General features: G+C 40.9%; 7 protein-coding genes across 10 annotated transcripts; 3 read left to right on the top strand and 4 right to left on the bottom strand.

Annotated features, from left to right (window-relative positions):
* Window positions 1-703: 703 nt before the first annotated feature.
* On the bottom strand, window positions 704-1,757 carry LOC108112459 (peroxiredoxin-6-like). Its single transcript, XM_017222311.2, has 4 exons — window positions 1,568-1,757; window positions 1,130-1,504; window positions 991-1,066; window positions 704-932 (listed from the first exon to the last, which is right to left on the bottom strand). Exons 1-4 carry the CDS (start codon window positions 1,648-1,650, stop codon window positions 804-806), a joined length of 663 nt encoding a protein of 220 aa, XP_017077800.1. The 5' UTR covers window positions 1,651-1,757; the 3' UTR covers window positions 704-803.
* Window positions 1,758-2,440: 683 nt separating this feature from the next.
* On the top strand, window positions 2,441-5,751 carry LOC108112464 (HIG1 domain family member 1A, mitochondrial). The gene is made up of 2 exons (XM_017222317.2): window positions 2,441-2,705; window positions 5,189-5,751. Exon 2 carries the CDS (start codon window positions 5,269-5,271, stop codon window positions 5,569-5,571), a length of 303 nt encoding a protein of 100 aa, XP_017077806.1. The 5' UTR covers window positions 2,441-2,705; window positions 5,189-5,268; the 3' UTR covers window positions 5,572-5,751.
* LOC108112460 (peroxisomal membrane protein 11C) lies at window positions 2,699-5,269 on the bottom strand. Its single transcript, XM_017222312.2, has one exon. It carries the CDS (start codon window positions 3,970-3,972, stop codon window positions 3,328-3,330), a length of 645 nt encoding a protein of 214 aa, XP_017077801.1. The 5' UTR covers window positions 3,973-5,269; the 3' UTR covers window positions 2,699-3,327.
* A 487-nt stretch (window positions 5,752-6,238) lies between the features above and the next one.
* On the bottom strand, window positions 6,239-7,283 carry LOC108112458 (peroxiredoxin-6-like). The gene is made up of 4 exons (XM_017222310.2): window positions 7,101-7,283; window positions 6,663-7,037; window positions 6,524-6,599; window positions 6,239-6,465 (listed from the first exon to the last, which is right to left on the bottom strand). The coding sequence occupies exons 1-4, from the start codon at window positions 7,181-7,183 to the stop codon at window positions 6,337-6,339; spliced, it is 663 nt and encodes a 220-aa protein (XP_017077799.1). The 5' UTR covers window positions 7,184-7,283; the 3' UTR covers window positions 6,239-6,336.
* Window positions 7,284-9,081: 1,798 nt separating this feature from the next.
* Window positions 9,082-14,122, top strand: LOC108112452 (ran-binding proteins 9/10 homolog). 4 transcript variants are annotated; one of them, XM_017222299.2, is made up of 12 exons: window positions 9,082-9,147; window positions 9,908-11,335; window positions 11,998-12,162; window positions 12,231-12,424; window positions 12,489-12,670; window positions 12,733-12,845; window positions 12,909-13,060; window positions 13,118-13,326; window positions 13,394-13,557; window positions 13,619-13,752; window positions 13,812-13,923; window positions 13,986-14,122. In XM_017222299.2, exons 2-12 carry the CDS (start codon window positions 9,970-9,972, stop codon window positions 14,120-14,122), a joined length of 2,928 nt encoding a protein of 975 aa, XP_017077788.1. In that variant the 5' UTR covers window positions 9,082-9,147; window positions 9,908-9,969. The 4 variants fall into 4 exon arrangements, with proteins under 4 accessions (XP_017077788.1, XP_017077786.1, XP_017077787.1 ...); XM_017222297.2 differs by having other exon boundaries at window positions 13,613-13,752; XM_017222298.2 differs by having other exon boundaries at window positions 9,084-9,147; window positions 12,234-12,424; window positions 13,613-13,752.
* A 24-nt stretch (window positions 14,123-14,146) lies between these two features.
* Window positions 14,147-14,906, top strand: LOC108112463. The gene has a single exon (XM_017222316.2). It carries the CDS (start codon window positions 14,147-14,149, stop codon window positions 14,612-14,614), a length of 468 nt encoding a protein of 155 aa, XP_017077805.1. The 3' UTR covers window positions 14,615-14,906.
* A 528-nt stretch (window positions 14,907-15,434) lies between these two features.
* Window positions 15,435-16,353, bottom strand: LOC108112462 (succinate dehydrogenase assembly factor 2-B, mitochondrial). Its single transcript, XM_017222315.1, has 3 exons — window positions 16,249-16,353; window positions 16,013-16,194; window positions 15,435-15,950 (listed from the first exon to the last, which is right to left on the bottom strand). The coding sequence occupies exons 1-3, from the start codon at window positions 16,264-16,266 to the stop codon at window positions 15,680-15,682; spliced, it is 471 nt and encodes a 156-aa protein (XP_017077804.1). The 5' UTR covers window positions 16,267-16,353; the 3' UTR covers window positions 15,435-15,679.
* Window positions 16,354-16,797: the final 444 nt, after the last annotated feature.

Raw genomic sequence — 16,797 nt, 5'->3', positions numbered from 1 at the left:
GCGCCACTGCGAAGAAATCAGCTGATGAAAACAATTGTTGCTGTTTATCATTAGAAGCTGTGCCCATATTAGGATTTAGAGCAGTTTTTAAATCGTAAATTAAATGTAAAATATTATAGAATATAATTTTAAAATTTTGGTTGCGTTTTTATCAGTGCGGCTTGTAATATTTTTTTGTATGTCAACTGTTGGAAAAACTCGTGCTTTTTTAATAATAGGGTGAAAATGTAAATAGTCTAAGAAACGTAATTTAAGATTTAAATCTCATTTTTAAAAAGACATTAAAAGTGAAATAAAGTCTATGTTTTAGAGTATTTAATTCTTATTCGAATGAATGTAACTTTGCGTTTTATATAAAAGTCGGTGCCATTTTGCTTAGTTTTTGAGGTAATATCTGATTTTGAGGTTGTGGGCCATTGGGCCTATTGACCATATAAACTCAAATCAAAAAACAAAATCTAAATATCTTGCTTAGTTTTTATAGTTTTTTCACAAAATTTTTATTAACTTATCTAAATGTAAATTATTTATTTTCTAATCTTTAATAGAAGCAGAATTAATAACAGTTTCAAACATTTTGACCAAAAATTTGTTAATTGGTGATATTTTATATTTTAATTAAGAAATTTTCTCCGCTTCTCTACTTGCAAGAAAATAAAAAATTCCACATTTAAATAAAATTATTACAAAATCTCTTTGGATATTTGGTTAAAATATTTTTTATTTTTTTAGTTATTAATACTAATGTTTGGCACATACGGAATGGGAAATTCATGTTCAGAAATAGAAAAAGTTTCAGGGGTCTAGTAGTTCTCAGTGGTGCGCACGTAGTTCACTCCAGATGGCATGGATACCTTGTCGAATCCCTTGGGGAATAGCTTGTGGGCTTCTTCATCGGTGACAGTGGGCAGGATCATTACCTTGGTGCCAGGCTATAATTACGAACAAGTAGTAAGAATTCAATAGGATTTATTTATCAGAAATACTTACAGTCCAGTTAGCAGGAGTGGCCACCACCTTGAGACGATCAGTCAGCTGCAAAGAGTCGATGGTCCTCAGGATCTCACTGAAAGATCACCGAACCATTAGTTGGGATTATCATAAGATAAATCTTTATAGAGATACTCACTCGACATTGCGACCAGTGGACATGGGGTAGAACATGGATAGGCGGACCTTGTGATCTGGGCTGATGATGAACAAAGCTCGGATGGTCTTACCCACCTCGGGGTCCTTCTTCTGCTCTTCGTCGAGCATACCCAGACTGACGGCCAGGTCCCGAGTGGGGTCAGCGATGATCGGGTAGGGGAAGTCCCCGGGAATGTCCAGGCAGTAGCTCTTGATGTCATTCACCCAGTCGACGTGCGAGTTGAGTGCGTCCACGGAGTGCGCCAGGCACTTGGTGTTCCGCTTGGCAAACTCCGGCTGGTGCACCGCGATTCTGCCCAGTTCGGTTGTGCAAACGGGAGTGAAGTCGGCGGGGTGAGAGAAGAGCACCACCCACCTGGGGATCAGAGGGAGAACTAGATGAGTATCGGATGAAAAAAGTAACCCAAATGGAACTTACGAATTGCCCTGCCACTCGTGGAAGCTGATTGGCCCCTTGGTGGTGTCGGCCTTGAAGTTAGGTACGGTCTGTCCCAAACGCATCTTGATTGTATTAGTTAGCTTAACACTTTGATAAAACTGGTTAGTTGCTCAGCTGTTTGCTGTTGGCTGTTTGTAGCTCGCTCACTTGTTGCTTACTGAATACTGACTGCGAGAGCTGGCTGCCTTTTATACCCAGCTGGATCGGATCGTTCTGAGGGAGCAATAAAGACAGAGAATGGGCACTACCTTATCGGGAATGTTCATATACAATATACAAATGTATGTACATATAGTATGTGGATCGATTAACAAATAAGGTCTCCATATTTGTTTGTGACTAGACTGGGGCCTCTGAAAAACCTGATGGAGGCCTCGCCCATCTTTGGACTTTGTGATGAAATAATTCTAGAAAAATACAGTTTTGCTTGTTTCCCTTTTAAATTTAATTAATTAGTCCTAAATAGCGAATTCCTTCAGGATTTGACTCCCAAACAGCTGATAGCTTTACCGGCTCCAAACATAAACAGAGAGTCAGAGAGCATTTAAATGTTTGATGGTGTTGGTTGTCAGTGGAGAATTACAAACACAAGCGAAGGTACGAGCACACCAATTGACGAAGAGTGAAGTGGTATTTGTGAGTGCCTGTAAAAAACCACATACTAGTAAAGGTCGCCCGGCTCTCCCGTTCACGTATACAAAACGAGCCTCCATTTGAGAGGGAAGAGCGAATGAATTTGTGTGCCTGTGTGGGTGATTCTATGGGAAATTCACACACCAATGCAGATTTTCTCTCAGTTGGTCACATGAATAGATCAATTGGGTTTGGGAAAATGGACGGGCTGATCGCAATTTCAGAGTGGAGAAGACAGTTCTCAGGAAAGGTTCCACCTTGGATTCAAATTAGAATAATGGAATATCTGATAATAATAATGAATACAATATCATGATACAATGTGCAACGTGTGATAAGGTCATTTGAAGTACAATTCGTGAAGTAACTAACAGTGGAAATTAGTCTACAGTTTTTCAAGTGTTAAAAGTACAGTCTGTGCATTTCGTCGGTTACAAAGTGAAATTCAAGACGCAAAACCGTTTTCTACTATACACATTTTGTGGTAATTTTCCATTCCTCGTCGCTTATCGTGTCCTCAGATGTTTGTAAACAACAAACTCAAATGTGTAGTCAAGCGGGGTGTAAGATTGTGTTGGTGTGGGAGAGAAGACAACCTTGCGCAAATGAACCGGTTTCTTGCTAAAAAGAGTGAGTGAAAGGGAAAAGTAAAGAGAGACATGGAGAGTGATTACATAGAGCGAACCGGGTCTGATCGTCTGCTAAATTATCGATATAATGAATACAAATCGTATTCAAACATTTAGGCGCCCTCTTTCTAATAGTTCATTATTCATAGTTTTTGTAAATAAAAATATGATTATTTAGTTTAATATTCAAAAGGCGATATTTTTTTAATAACCCTCTAACAGCTAGTCTTAAGCTATTAAGTATCAACAATTTTTAGACACTGGAGATCATTTCTTATGTTTAATCAGCTTAGTCCGTTCACCAACATAAGGCACAAAAAGTTTTATTTTTTTTCGGTGTATATTTATTATAGGCCTTAGAATCTAGCAATAACTAAAATGGTATACAAATTCCTTATCCATATCAGCGTACCAAAACGTACGATAACCACAATCTTGAATTTCATTCAAAAAATTCGCCCACAGTGGTAAAAACTGTTACTTGGCCAGTCTACCTTTTGCCAAGATCTGATAGATACCCAGTACAGCGGAAAGGGTTCCAATAAATCCCGATTGAAATGTTGAGAGCTTTCCAGACCACAGGTAACCAATGGGCAGAATGCTGATGGCGTGAACCAGTTCAAGGGAGATGCGAGCTAAGGTCACCACATCCTGCCGGTTTAGGTTGCCACGATTAAGCGAGAAAGACCTCAATGTTCTTACAAGATTTAGGTACACAGAGATCACACAGACTATAGTCTTCACATATCTCCATGTGTCCTTGTTTCGTACATCAAAAACCTTATGCTCGGCCAGCCAGCAAATGGTTTCGATGGGATAAAAGATGACATCCACCACGTTGGACATCACACCCAGTAAGGCTGTCATACGATCAGGTTCACATTCACCCAAACCGTAATTCAGAGTATATTGAAACACTGGAAGATCATCGATGAGGCGCAGAGTGGCTTTGGCTCCTGCAATCTTTGAGCTAACGGTGGCACATCTTTGGGACAAAACTGGATTCTTGTTGGCATGGTATCCCGCCACCAACTTGGTACTTTGACACAATGCCTCCATCAACAGCTCTCGACCGCCATAAGAATCAATGAGACCACAGATCTCGCTTATGAATTTAGCCATAGCTACTTGATTTTAAAAAAATTTTGTAGAGCTCTATATTAAGTAGAAACTTCAAATGAAATGCAGCGACGGTAGCAGAATATATAGCCAAAGTCTCGACCGATGTCGATAACACTACATTTCAAAGGCGATTGCATTGAGTTCTCGTTGGGGTATCGCTGATCTAACCCGGTTCGCTCTCGGCTTCCCACTCTTTATACTCCCCCTCTCTGTCTCTCTGCCAAATACCTTGCGCGTGTTTCCTCCCTCTCGCACCAACTTAATCTTCCTTTCCGCTCAACTGCATCATACTGTTTTGTTATTGTCAAACAACCCAGAAACCGATGGAAAATTTCCACAAAATGTGTATAATAAACTGATACATATTTTCGTATTGGACTTCATTTTGTGAGATTACAAAGAATTTCCTAATGCCCAGACTGTACTTGTAAAATCCATTATTTTCCAAGGGAAATCGTGTACATGAGGTTTTCACACTTAATGAATTACTTAAAATCTCTTCATATCCAATATATCAAGAAGATATTCCATTACCATGTCCATATTCCTAGTTGGACTCCTTTCTCATCCACTGCATTTCGGCTTCTGAGTTAGTGATTTGCCCATTTGAATTCCCAAACCCACTCGGTCTATCCATGAGACCCAATGAGAGGAAAACTGCACTAGTGTGCAGTTTCCTCGAACAATCACTCACACAGTCTCACAAATTCATTCGCTCTTCTCTCTTGGAGGCTCGTGTTGTGTATGTGAACGAGAGAGCTGAGCTATCTAAAGTAGTATGCGTTTTCTAGAGGTACTAACAAATACCACAACACTTTTGGCTGCTCTCTCGTTCTCTTGATACTGATCAGCTGTTGGATCAGCTGTTTGGAGGATAGCTCCAAAATGAACCGTAAGCTTCGGCTTAATTAAAAAAGGAAGATATATAAGGGAAATAATATAAAATGGAACTGTACTTTTCTAGAAGTAAACTTCTAGAATTTCATCACAAAGTCTAGAATGGCACGAGGTTACCTACATGGAAACATTTAAAAATAGAGGCATCACAGCATGGAGGTCGGATAGCTATATGTATATGTATGTACTTACATATATATATGTGTACCTTATACTCATGGCGATAAGACAACGCTCAATCTCTGTCTCTATCCCTCTCCCTGATCTCCTCACGTCAAGTGGGTATAAAAGGCAGCCAGCTATCTCATTTGGTATTCAGTTAGCAAAAAGTGAGCAAACTTACATCAGCAAACATAAAAAAGTTTTATCCAAGCCAAACAAATTTTCACCTGCATCGAAATGAGTTCCAATTCTCTGTTCGAAACCGAGGAAGATGTCGCTCAGGCCAACAAGCTGTCCAGAAAAGTCAAGGAATCCCCATTTATGCTAGTGGGTATTGCCGGATTCGTGGCCGCCGGTTTGGTTGGAGCCTACAAATATCGACATCGTGGAACCATGAGCACCAGTGTCTTCCTGATGCAGCTGCGTGTGGCCGCCCAGGGAACCGTCGTCGGGTGTTTGACCGCCGGACTGGCCTATACCATGGCGAAGGAATACCTGCTCCACGAAGATACTAAAAGCAATACTAAGCCAGTCGACTAAGAAAATATCAGTCCTGCCTATTTATAATGAGATCATAAAATACCAAACTAGCAAAAGCATTTTTGGGTGAACCGCAAGAACACCACCAAAAAGTATTAGCCACATGGTTCTTCCTCCACCACATCCTTGTGTAATTAAGTTTTAGGTTTACGCAATAAAGTTCGATTTTACCAAAAAAAACTCACTGAAATGCATTTCTTACTGTGTTTTTTTAATTACTTTCTTTTCACACACACATATTAAATAAATCAGACATCTAGGTTATGATTTTTCTTTAAATAAGTTGTTACATCAAAAAATGATGCTAATTCTATAGGTACTACTAATAATAGTTTTTGAAAAAAATAATTATACCATTTACGGGTGTATAATTTTATATTTTTTTTTACATTCTCATTGGAAGCCGATATTATCGTCACGAAATATTTTAGGTAAAAAGTTAACAGACAGATCGTTTTTTCACAAAATTATTTATTAACTTATCTAAATGTAAATTTTCTAATCTTTAAGATAAGCAGATGTAATAACAATTTTAAACATTTTGACCAAAAATTTGTTAATTGGTGATATTTTATATTTGAATTAAGAAATTTTCTCAGCTGTTCTACTTGCAAGAAAATTAAAAATTCCACATTACAAAATTATTATTACAAAATGTCTTAGGATATTTGGTTAAAATATTTTTTATTTTTTAGTTATTTATACTAATATATGGCACATACAGAATGGGGAATTCAAGTTCAGAAAGAGAAAAAGTTTCAGGGTCTAGTAGTTCTCAGTGGTGCGCACGTAGTTCACTCCAGATGGCATGGATACCTTGTCGAATCCCTTGGGGAACAGCTTGTGGGCTTCTTCATCGGTGACAGTGGGCAGGATCATTACCTTGGTGCCAGGCTATAATTACGAACAATTAGTAAGAATTCAGTAGGATTTAGTTAGCAGAAATACTTACAGTCCAGTTAGCAGGAGTGGCCACCACCTTGAGACGATCAGTAAGCTGCAGAGAGTCGATGGTCCTCAAGATCTCACTGAAAGATCACAGAACCATTAGTTGGGATTATCATAAGATATATCTTTATAGAGATACTTACTCGACATTGCGACCAGTGGACATGGGGTAGAACATGGATAGGCGGACCTTGTGATCTGGGCTGATGATGAACAAAGCTCGGATGGTCTTACCCACCTCGGGGTCCTTCTTCTGCTCTTCGTCGAGCATGCCCAGACTGACGGCCAGGTCCCGAGTGGGGTCAGCGATGATCGGATAGGGGAAGTCCCCGGGAATGTCCAGGCAGTAGCTCTTGATGTCATTCACCCAGTCGACGTGCGAGTTGAGTGCGTCCACGGAGTGCGCCAGGCACTTGGTGTTCCGCTTGGCAAACTCCGGCTGGTGCACCGCGATTCTGCCCAGTTCGGTTGTGCAAACGGGAGTGAAGTCGGCGGGGTGAGAGAAGAGCACCACCCACCTGGGGATCAGAGGGAGAACTAGATGAGTATCGGATGAAAAAAGTAACCCAAATGGAACTTACGAATTGCCCTGCCACTCGTGGAAGCTGATTGGCCCCTTGGTGGTGTCGGCCTTGAAGTTAGGTACGGTCTGTCCCAAACGCATCTTGATTTGCTTGTATTAGTTAGCTTAACACTTTGATAAAACTGGTTAGTTGCTCAGCTGTTGGCTGTTTGTAGCTCGCTCACTTGTTGCTTACTGAATACTGACTGCGAGAGCTGGCTGCCTTTTATACCCAGCTGGATCGGATCGACCGGCGGAGCGATAGAGACAGAGAACGGGCACTACCTTATCGGTAGTGTTTATATATGTACAAATGTATATACATATAGTAAGTGGATAGATTAACAAATAAGGTCTCCATATTTGTTTGTGACTAGACTGGGGCCTCTGAAAAACCTGATGGAGGCCTCGCCCATCTTTGGACTTTGTGATGAAATTCTTCTAGAAAAATACAGTTTTGCTTGTTTCCCTTTTAAATTTAATTAATTAGTCCTAAATAGCGAATTCCTTCAGGATTTGACTCCCAAACAGCTGGTCCCCTCCAGCTGATAGCTTTACCGGCTCCAAACATAAACAGAGAGTCAAAGAGCATTTAAATGTTTAATGGTGTTGGTTGTCAGTGGAGAATTACAAACACAAACGAAGGTACGAGCACACCAATTGGTGGATATCGTGACCGAGAGAGCGACGAACAGTGAAGTGGTATTTGTGAGCGCCTGTAAAAAAACACATACTAGTAAGGGTCGCGCGACTCTCCCGTTCACGTATATAAAACGAGCCTCCAACTGGGAGAGAAGAGCGAATGAATTCGTGAGAATGTGTAGGTGGCTCTACGGGAAATTCACACACCAATGCCGATTTTCTCTCTGGTGGTCACACGAATATATAGAGTGAGCTTCGAAAGTTGGTTGTACTGATAGGTATCTCAGAATGGAAAAGACAGTTGAAAGGGAAGGTTCCCAACGTGGAATCAGATCAGTATTATGGAATATTAGATGATAGCAATGGATAAAAATATGGGATGTATAAATTTCGAGATGGTCTATTTAAGGCGGTTAGAGCCGTCAATTTGATTTTACAATGTCAATTCGCTTATAGTTTCTATTATCTTAAAGGTACAGTTTATGCATCTGTGAAAAAATCTTGGTTAGTTGCAAAGTAAATAGAATATGCATAGCGTTTCTGTTATACTATACACATTTTGCGGTAATTTTCCATTTGCTGTTGGTTATCATTTTCAATAGTTGTTTTTGTTTACAAAATGGTTTTCATAGTCAAACGGATCTCATGATTCGTTTGGTGTGTGGTGCGTGGCAAATGGAGAGGAATCAAGAGAGTGGAAAAACAAGCATTCGAAAGAGAGCGAACCGGGTTTTTAACTTCCGATAGACCTTCTGATCATCGAACATGTAATCGACCATTATTATTAAGACATCTTTAAATTTTTTAATTTATTTATTTAAACCTGTAAACAAAGACCAGGATATTTAAATAAAATAAATAAAACATTTCCCAAATTGATTGAAAATCATTAAAAATTTCGTAACAAAAGCCAAATTTTAAAAGTAACAATTTTACTTATCTAAGATTTAAAAACAACCGCCGAAAATGCCAGAAAATACTAAAATCTTTAAACGCAGTAAGAAATGTACATCACAGATACGTTGGCAGCGCTTAAAGCCCCATTTGGCAGTTTTTATTCAAATATATAGTTTATCAGATATAAAATGAAAGAATATAAAAATATAATGACCATAAAAGCATAAAAAAGTTTCAGAAGCTTAAAAGTTTAATACTAAATTTCGTTAATTTTGTTAATATTTGTTTATATATATTATTTATATATATTTATTGAAAAACGCATAGAGCTAATATATGCTTATCAATTTTTGATTTTTGGCGGCTGGATAGAAATATCGATAAGAATATTAGAAGGTGGCAAGGTAATCATCGATATTGGCAAATTTCTGACCATCATCGATACTAGCAAATAAACATCGATTTGTGTTCCAGCTCTATAGCATAAAAAATTCGTAGATTTAACAGCGCATAGCAACTGCTCGAAGGTAAATATACGAAAAAATCAACCGTAGATTCGTTCAGCAGCATCGAACGCCAGCAAAATCGAATTCATCAGCTAAAATAAAACACCAACAAAGATCATTTGCCCCAGCTAAAAAAAAACTGATAATTTTCTTCTCTGTGCGTGTGTGAGCTGCAATTGTGTGAGTGCGTGCTGCATGCATATATGCGTGTGTGTGAGCGCGAGAGAGAGTGTGCTGTTAAGGTGTGCGGATGTGTGTGTGTGGACAGTGACTCGTTGGTTAGAAGGGAAAACAAAGAAAACTTCAGAAAAGAACGACGTAAAAAGGCATTTACAAATGCAAAATAATCAAAACCAATTTGCTAGCAATGTTAAAGAGTGCAAAAAGCATTAGGTAAATTCATTTGGTTATTGATTTTTTGCATTTTTGTGCATGCAGTTTTGTAGTTGTAGTTGTTGTTGTTATTGTGTTTTTTTTTGTTGGTGCTGCAGCTGCGCGTCGCAACTGTAAACTGATGTTGCTGTTGTTGTTGTTTGTATTTTGGGTCAGTGAGCGATAGAGAATGCAAGATTTAGAGAGAGAAAGAGGTGGACCGAGTAACGGACAAAGGACATTGCATTTTGGAGGTTGTTGTTTGTGTTAGCTACTCCCCTTCCACCCCCGTCCCCATCACGTATACACACAGCATCTGCATCTGCATTTCATTTGCTCTCTCTCTATCTCTCTCACTCGTTGCTGGCTCACTCTCTCTAATCCCTCGCTGACTGTGTCTCTCTCTCAGCCTCCTTTTGCAACCACAACAAGATAAACAACAACAGTAGCAACAATAACGTCAGCCATAACATGGAGAACGTCGATGAGGCCCCACCACTCTCTTCGGAGAGCAACAGCAATAGCAACAACAGCAGCGCCAGCAGCAGCTCTCACCAGCTCTCTCAATCGGGAGCGGGTCCCATGGGCGCCGAAATCGCCCCCACTTCGTCTCAGTCACTGTCTCGTTCACACTCTCATTCGCCCTCGCCATCCCCCTCTCAATCCAATCCCGATCACCCGAATCCCCCATTAAATGCATTTGAAATGGAGGCTAGAGAGAATTCATCGCATGATCACTCACCCACTCCTACTTTCCACCAGACTGCACCGCCACCCACGACTCCATCGACGGCACCGCAGCAAGAAGAGCGGGAGCAGCCAGAGCAGCAATATCCGGCCTTGCACGACCAAGATCAGCAGCCACAGCCGCAGGATCAGCAGGAAATTTCGACTTTGCAGGACCAAGAGTCACATCCACTGCAGGATCAGCAACATAATCAAAATCCACCCCAAGATCAGCAATTACAAGCATTGCAGGATCAACATCAAGCGCAAAATCGGGAATTGCAACATATAGAGGGACTAATACGTCACCCGGAGTTGCCAAACCCAGAAGTATCGCTGGAAAATCAACAGCAACCAGGACAAGGCGACACCGACGAACAGCCGGATGAGGCACAAGTTCGAGAGCCCGAAGTCCAAGCAGAAGCCGAACCACCACCACCGCTGCTTCTTGAAGATTTGGACGAGCAGGACTCCGAGTCGCAAGAACTGAACGAACACCAGCCGGCAGTGATCATAGACGCCAACGCCATAGCCGAAACTATAGACGCCAACGCCGTGGAGCGCATCGACGACTACGAAGACGACGACGAGGAGGTGGATGAAGAGGAGGAGGTAGTGGACGACCGGGTCGATAGAGCCGGTGAGGTCGCATCCGTTTCCGGAGCCCAGCGGCTGCACTCGGTTGCCGTTTTGCCGCGCTACTCCTCAGCTTCACGTGTACCACGAAGCAGCAGCAGTAGCAACAACAATAATAATAACAACAATAATAATAGCAATCATAATAATAACAATAACAGCAGCAGCAGCGGTCTATCGCGACGAACTCGCCATTTTTATAGCAACAACGGCAGTCACTTCAGCAACGACATGTTCCCCAGCCACGCCCCCCGCAGCAGCACCCAGACATCATCGCCCCGGGTCGGAGGTCGTCGCCATCACTCGACCACGGCTGCCACCTCGAACTCTCCACAGCACCAGGGCGTGGATCCCTTAAGGTTGCTCTATCCCAATGTCAACGAAAGCGAAACACCGCTGCCCAGGTGCTGGAGCCCACATGACAAGTGCTTGTCCATTGGATTGTCACAGAACAACCTAAGGGTCACCTACAAGGGTGAGTCGTATCTGAAGTTGAAATCCTTTATCTATACATATATATAGATCTATATAATTATAGAATACAAAAAATCCAAAATCATGACTTAGTTTTACATAGGATTTTTGGTACATTATTACTTAAAGTAGAAATACCTTTAGGATCTTAAGAATCGCTCTATAACCCAGTAAAAATCTCCCCGTGTATCAGTTATTATATTTCCTTTGTACTTCATTTCTCAAATATCTAATATTAATCTTTAAAGATGTAACACAAAATATTAGGAAAAAAAATTAAGAGCTCTTAAGGTGCATCTGCAGTTTCTATGCTCTCCCGCTCTCTCTGACTCACTTACACATACACGCTCAGATGCTCTCAGCTGTGTGCTGGTGGTTTTGTTTTTCACTACACTTCTCCCACGCTTATTCGCGTGGCTGTTAAACCGTTAACAGCAACAGCTGGTCCAAACAGTGTAAAATAACGTGTTAAGTGCATGTAAATGTTGTAGATGTTGTGTAAAATGGTTAATGTAAAAAGGAAAGGAGAATTATTTTAAAATTAAAAACACAAGAAAGTAAATAAACGTTGATGATGGAAGTATATATACTGCGATGATTATTAGCAACTTAATGAACAAAATTCGTTTTTCTTGTAAATATTGACACTTCCCCATATTACAGGAGTGGGTAAACAGCATAGTGATGCCGCCTCCGTGCGCACTGCCTATCCGATACCGTCCTCCTGCGGTCTCTACTACTTCGAGGTGCGGATTATCTCCAAGGGACGCAATGGCTACATGGGCATCGGTCTGACCGCTCAGCAGTTCCGGATGAACCGTCTGCCAGGTTTGTGTTGCATTGTGCTGCTCGGCGAGATTTCCTGTTGATTCCTAATGACCGCACCCCTCTTCAAGTAGGTTGGGACAAGCAGTCATACGGTTACCATGGCGACGATGGTAACTCATTCAGCTCCTCTGGAAATGGCCAGACCTATGGGCCCACCTTTACCACCGGCGATGTGATTGGATGCTGCGTGAACTTTGTGAACAACACTTGCTTCTACACCAAGAACGGAGTGGATTTGGGCATCGCATTTAGGGATTTACCGGTGAATATTTGATGAATTTTATATCCTACTTTATTTTCTAACTTTTTGTTCTTTAATTATCTAGACCAAGCTATATCCGACTGTGGGACTACAGACTCCCGGCGAGGAAGTAGATGCTAACTTTGGTCAGGAACCATTTAAGTTCGACAAGATCGTCGATATGATGAAGGAGATGCGCTCAAATGTGCTGCGCAAGATTGACAGATATCCACATCTCCTGGAAACTCCAGAGAATCTGATGAATCGGTGGGTTTAGTTAAATACACTGTTTTTAAGAGCAAACTTATAACTCTTCCATATTTTTCCAGTCTGGTTTCCACCTATCTGGTGCATAATGCCTTTAGCAAGACCGCCGAGGCCTTCAATGGCTATACAAACCAGAGTTTCGACGAAGACTTGGCATCCATCAAGATACGACAAAGTTCGTATAAATTTCTCTATTCTTAGATTAATCAAATAAATTAACAATCCTTTATCCTTTCAGAGATCATAAAGCTCATTCTGACAGGCAAAATGAGCCAAGCTATCGAGCACACATTACGTTCTTTTCCCGGACTTCTGGAAAACAATAAGAACCTCTGGTTCGCCCTGAAGTGCCGCCAATTTATTGAAATGATCAATGGAGCAGACATTGAGGTGGGTTTTCCAATACTTTATGTAGGAAAAGCATTTTATCCTGGGTGTTTTTATTAGAATGTCAACAACAAAGTAACCGCCACTACACAGACCATGCCCACAAACCAGACGTCCGTGATACAGTCCACCAAGGCGTTCAAGCACAGCAAGAGCGGCAATGGCAATGGCAACGTCAACATTAATCAGACTCAACAACAACAGAACAACACTGCGATTCCAGCTGTGATAAAGCCACAAGGCGGCGGCGATAAGCCAGAAATCAAAAAGTAAGTAAATTATATGGTTTTAGAGTTCATACTTTTGATGATGCTTAACCACAACATATTTTTCCAGCATGATGGTTGATGACAACTCCAACAAGTGCGTGGAGCACGATAGCAACAGCATGGACGTGGAAATGGAGCCCTGCCAGAGTCACTCCAACGGCGGCGATTCCTGTTCTAATGGCAATGCCAGCGCTGTGCGCAACTCTCTAGATGCCATCGACGAGGAAATGGGTAAATATCTATTGATTAAGCTTCCTGAAAGATCCGTAATCCCCAGCACTTTCAGATGTAGATGTTTCACCCTCTTCGCGCAGCTGTGGCCGTGTGATCGAGAAGATCCTTGAGTTTGGCAAGGAACTGTCCAGTATGGGCCAGCAGCTCGAGAAGGAGAACCTCATGACTGAAGAGGAGCGTCAAATGTTGGAGGTATACTCTGAATATAGATATAAAAGATAAAAAGATTATTATTTTAATTATACTTGCAGGATGCATTTAGCTTGATTGCTTACTCAAATCCCTGGTCCAGTCCGCTGGGCTGGCTTTTGTGTCCCTCGCGACGTGAGAACGTTTCCACCACACTCAATTCGGCCATATTGGGTGAGTATTTGGACTGTACTCCTGCATCAAATAGTAGACTCTAATAAAAATATTTATTACAGAGTCACTGAACTGCGAGCGCCGTCCGCCGCTGGAGTATCTGGTGGCTCACGCCTCCGAGCTGATCAAGGTGATTGGACAGCACTCGCTGGGCGAGGACGCTTTCATTACAATCGACGATGTGTTCCCGCAAAATTGACCCAGTTCGCCGACGCTGCTGAAGATGTTCGAGACCACGCTGACCCTGCCGCGAACCAGTGTGCTCACGGAACCGTTGGGCAGCGCCGGAACCGGAACTGGGCCCTCCACATCGACGGCAGCTGTGGCCGTACAGACGAGCAAACGTCGCCGACGGCGACGGAACAAACGTCGTCGCAAATCTTCACTGTCTAGCAGTACCGATGCCCCATCATCCCGAACCTATGATCCCGTGATGACGGGCAGTACACTACGATCGGCAGGAGGGGCATCGGTAGGTAGTAGTGTGGGGACGGGACCAGTGCGTCGGGGGCGTCGCAGAAGCGGAGTCAGTTCATCTTCATCGGCGGCAGCGGCTGCAGCAGCGGCAGCAGAAGAGGAGGCGGAAGAAGCGGATGCCGTTCGACAGGAGGAGGCTGCGGAGATATTGAGCGGTAATAGCAGCCCATCGATGTTCGTCGATCCGCAGGACTTCTTCGAGACCCTGGACTAAATCTAGATTATTTACAATTTTTAGTAGGTTAAATTTTGTTGTTACTTCCCCGTTCTCACATTTTTTACCCGCGCGCCTCGCCGGCTTCTGTGCGCCTATTTCAAAAATAATAATTGCCGTTCTTTTAACTGTTCGATTTTGCTAAAGATGCGATGCGGCCTTTGATTTAGCGTGATTTTTAATAACTTTTAACATATATATTTTATAATAGCCTTTTTAAGCATAACGTGTGTAATATTATGATGTATAATTAAATTTGCGAACTGTGCTGCGACACGATCCTTGAAACTGATTTAATTCTTTGTTTTTCGCTTCCACCGCCCAAACACACAACACTCACACACCACAGTCAAAATATAATCTAGAAATGATATTGAAAATGGACTAGCCAAGTGCAAAAAAAAACTGTTCAATCATCTACGTAGAAATTTAATAGAGAACCGAATCCCATAGTTAATTGGTATAACAAGTTTGTAGTCTCTCCGCGTTCAAATTCAGATTCTCCGTGTTTTCTGCGATTCTCGATGGATTCCGCGCCATCATGTGTATTGTGGCAAGACTAAGCAAAAGCAAATGAACATTTTAAGTGTAATATTTCGCTATAGTGATTAAGCATATTAAAATTTAATCTATATATACAAGATTGGTCATACACACATACGGCAAGCATGAATACAATTTAACTGGATAATCGTTTAAATATATTGTATGGATGTGTATTTCAGGAAGATATGAAATGTGTTTTGAAATTTGGAAAATTGGGATGTATGGAGTTTTCTATACTTATGGATTTTGAAGTTCTTTTATAAAAGCATTTACATCATGTGCAACAAGAAAGATTTATTTTTCAGTATAAAAACCTTTTACTTTTATAAAGAGAAAATGCAAGAAATCGTCACAGATATTTTAAGAAATTATATACCATTTAAAGATCAGGTTTAAGTGCTAAATCATTCAAATTACAATATCATTTATAATACGATTTATGAGTTTATGTTAATATATAAATTGTAAAACCATTCCAATGAACGGGTTTATCAATGCATCTGCTAATACACATTATATCTATAAATCTGGCTGCCTTATCCTTTGCACCTTCTCATGGTTTTTCACGTGCTCCTTAAGCAGTTGCATTATCTCAGTATCGAATTCCGGAGGCGTTGGTTTTGTTTCGGTGGCCCAATAGAATATATCCCAATCATTACTGACACCATTGATTAACTGGTCATATTCAGCAGTTTGTTTGGCATTGAAATCCCGCAAATATTTGGCCACAAAAGTACTTAGCAGAAGATCGTTCTCGAGCATCCCACGTTTACGGCTTTGATATAATAGTCTAGAAAAGATAATAAATTAAAATGATTGTATATATATAATACTAGTAAAACATTGAAATACCGCTGCTTGCGTGTTTCGAGGGGCTCGTCTGGTCGGACGGGATATTCAGGAACTGGCAAGTGCGGTGGATCATCGTAATCCACAATTTCCACAGGAGTTGTGAACTCAGTTTTATCCAAATTGCTGGCAGAGCGGTTTTGGGCGATCATTGGGAGAGCCAGGCGACGCCCCACTGTTGTTAACTATTAATATAATAATATGTAATCAATATTTCTCTTTGGAATCCTTAAACTTACCAAAAATTGCCGCAACATTTTAGGAAACAAACAAAAAACAATGATATAACGGCAGTGTTGGTGAAGGAACTGCAAGAACGGTGTAAGAACGATAACAAGTTGCTATACAAAATCGGATAGCAGTTGCTATAAATAGTGCTGGAAAATATAAAAAAAATACTGGGATGTTAAATATTATTAAATTTACTTTTTTTTTAATTATTTGTAATTAATTTAACTTGGTCATAACATAAATTTAGTTAAGTTGAACGTGAAGTATTGAACATAAGAATGTAAATGCTTTGAATAACAAAAAATGTATATTAAGACCTTAGAGGTGGGTTAGAAGAAAATGGCACAGTGGTTAAAATTACAAAACAATATTTGGTTATTCCGAATACGCAATTTGTAGAAATCTTTTAAAAAAAAATAAATATAATTCAAAACCTTTTCAAGTTTGAAAATTATAGCAGCTGTTGCAGCCAGTGTTGTTCAACGCCCACCCCCGCCTTGACCAGTGCTGCGAAATTGCTCCGCCAACAGCTGTTCACCCACTCGAGAGAGTGGGCC

Source organism: Drosophila eugracilis, unplaced genomic scaffold (genome assembly GCF_018153835.1).
Source record: "Drosophila eugracilis isolate 14026-0451.02 unplaced genomic scaffold, ASM1815383v1 contig_90, whole genome shotgun sequence".
Classification (NCBI taxonomy): Eukaryota; Metazoa; Arthropoda; class Insecta; order Diptera; family Drosophilidae; genus Drosophila; species Drosophila eugracilis.
The sequence above is the reverse complement of the archived record's forward strand: the minus strand, read 5'-3'. Positions and strand labels throughout refer to the sequence as shown.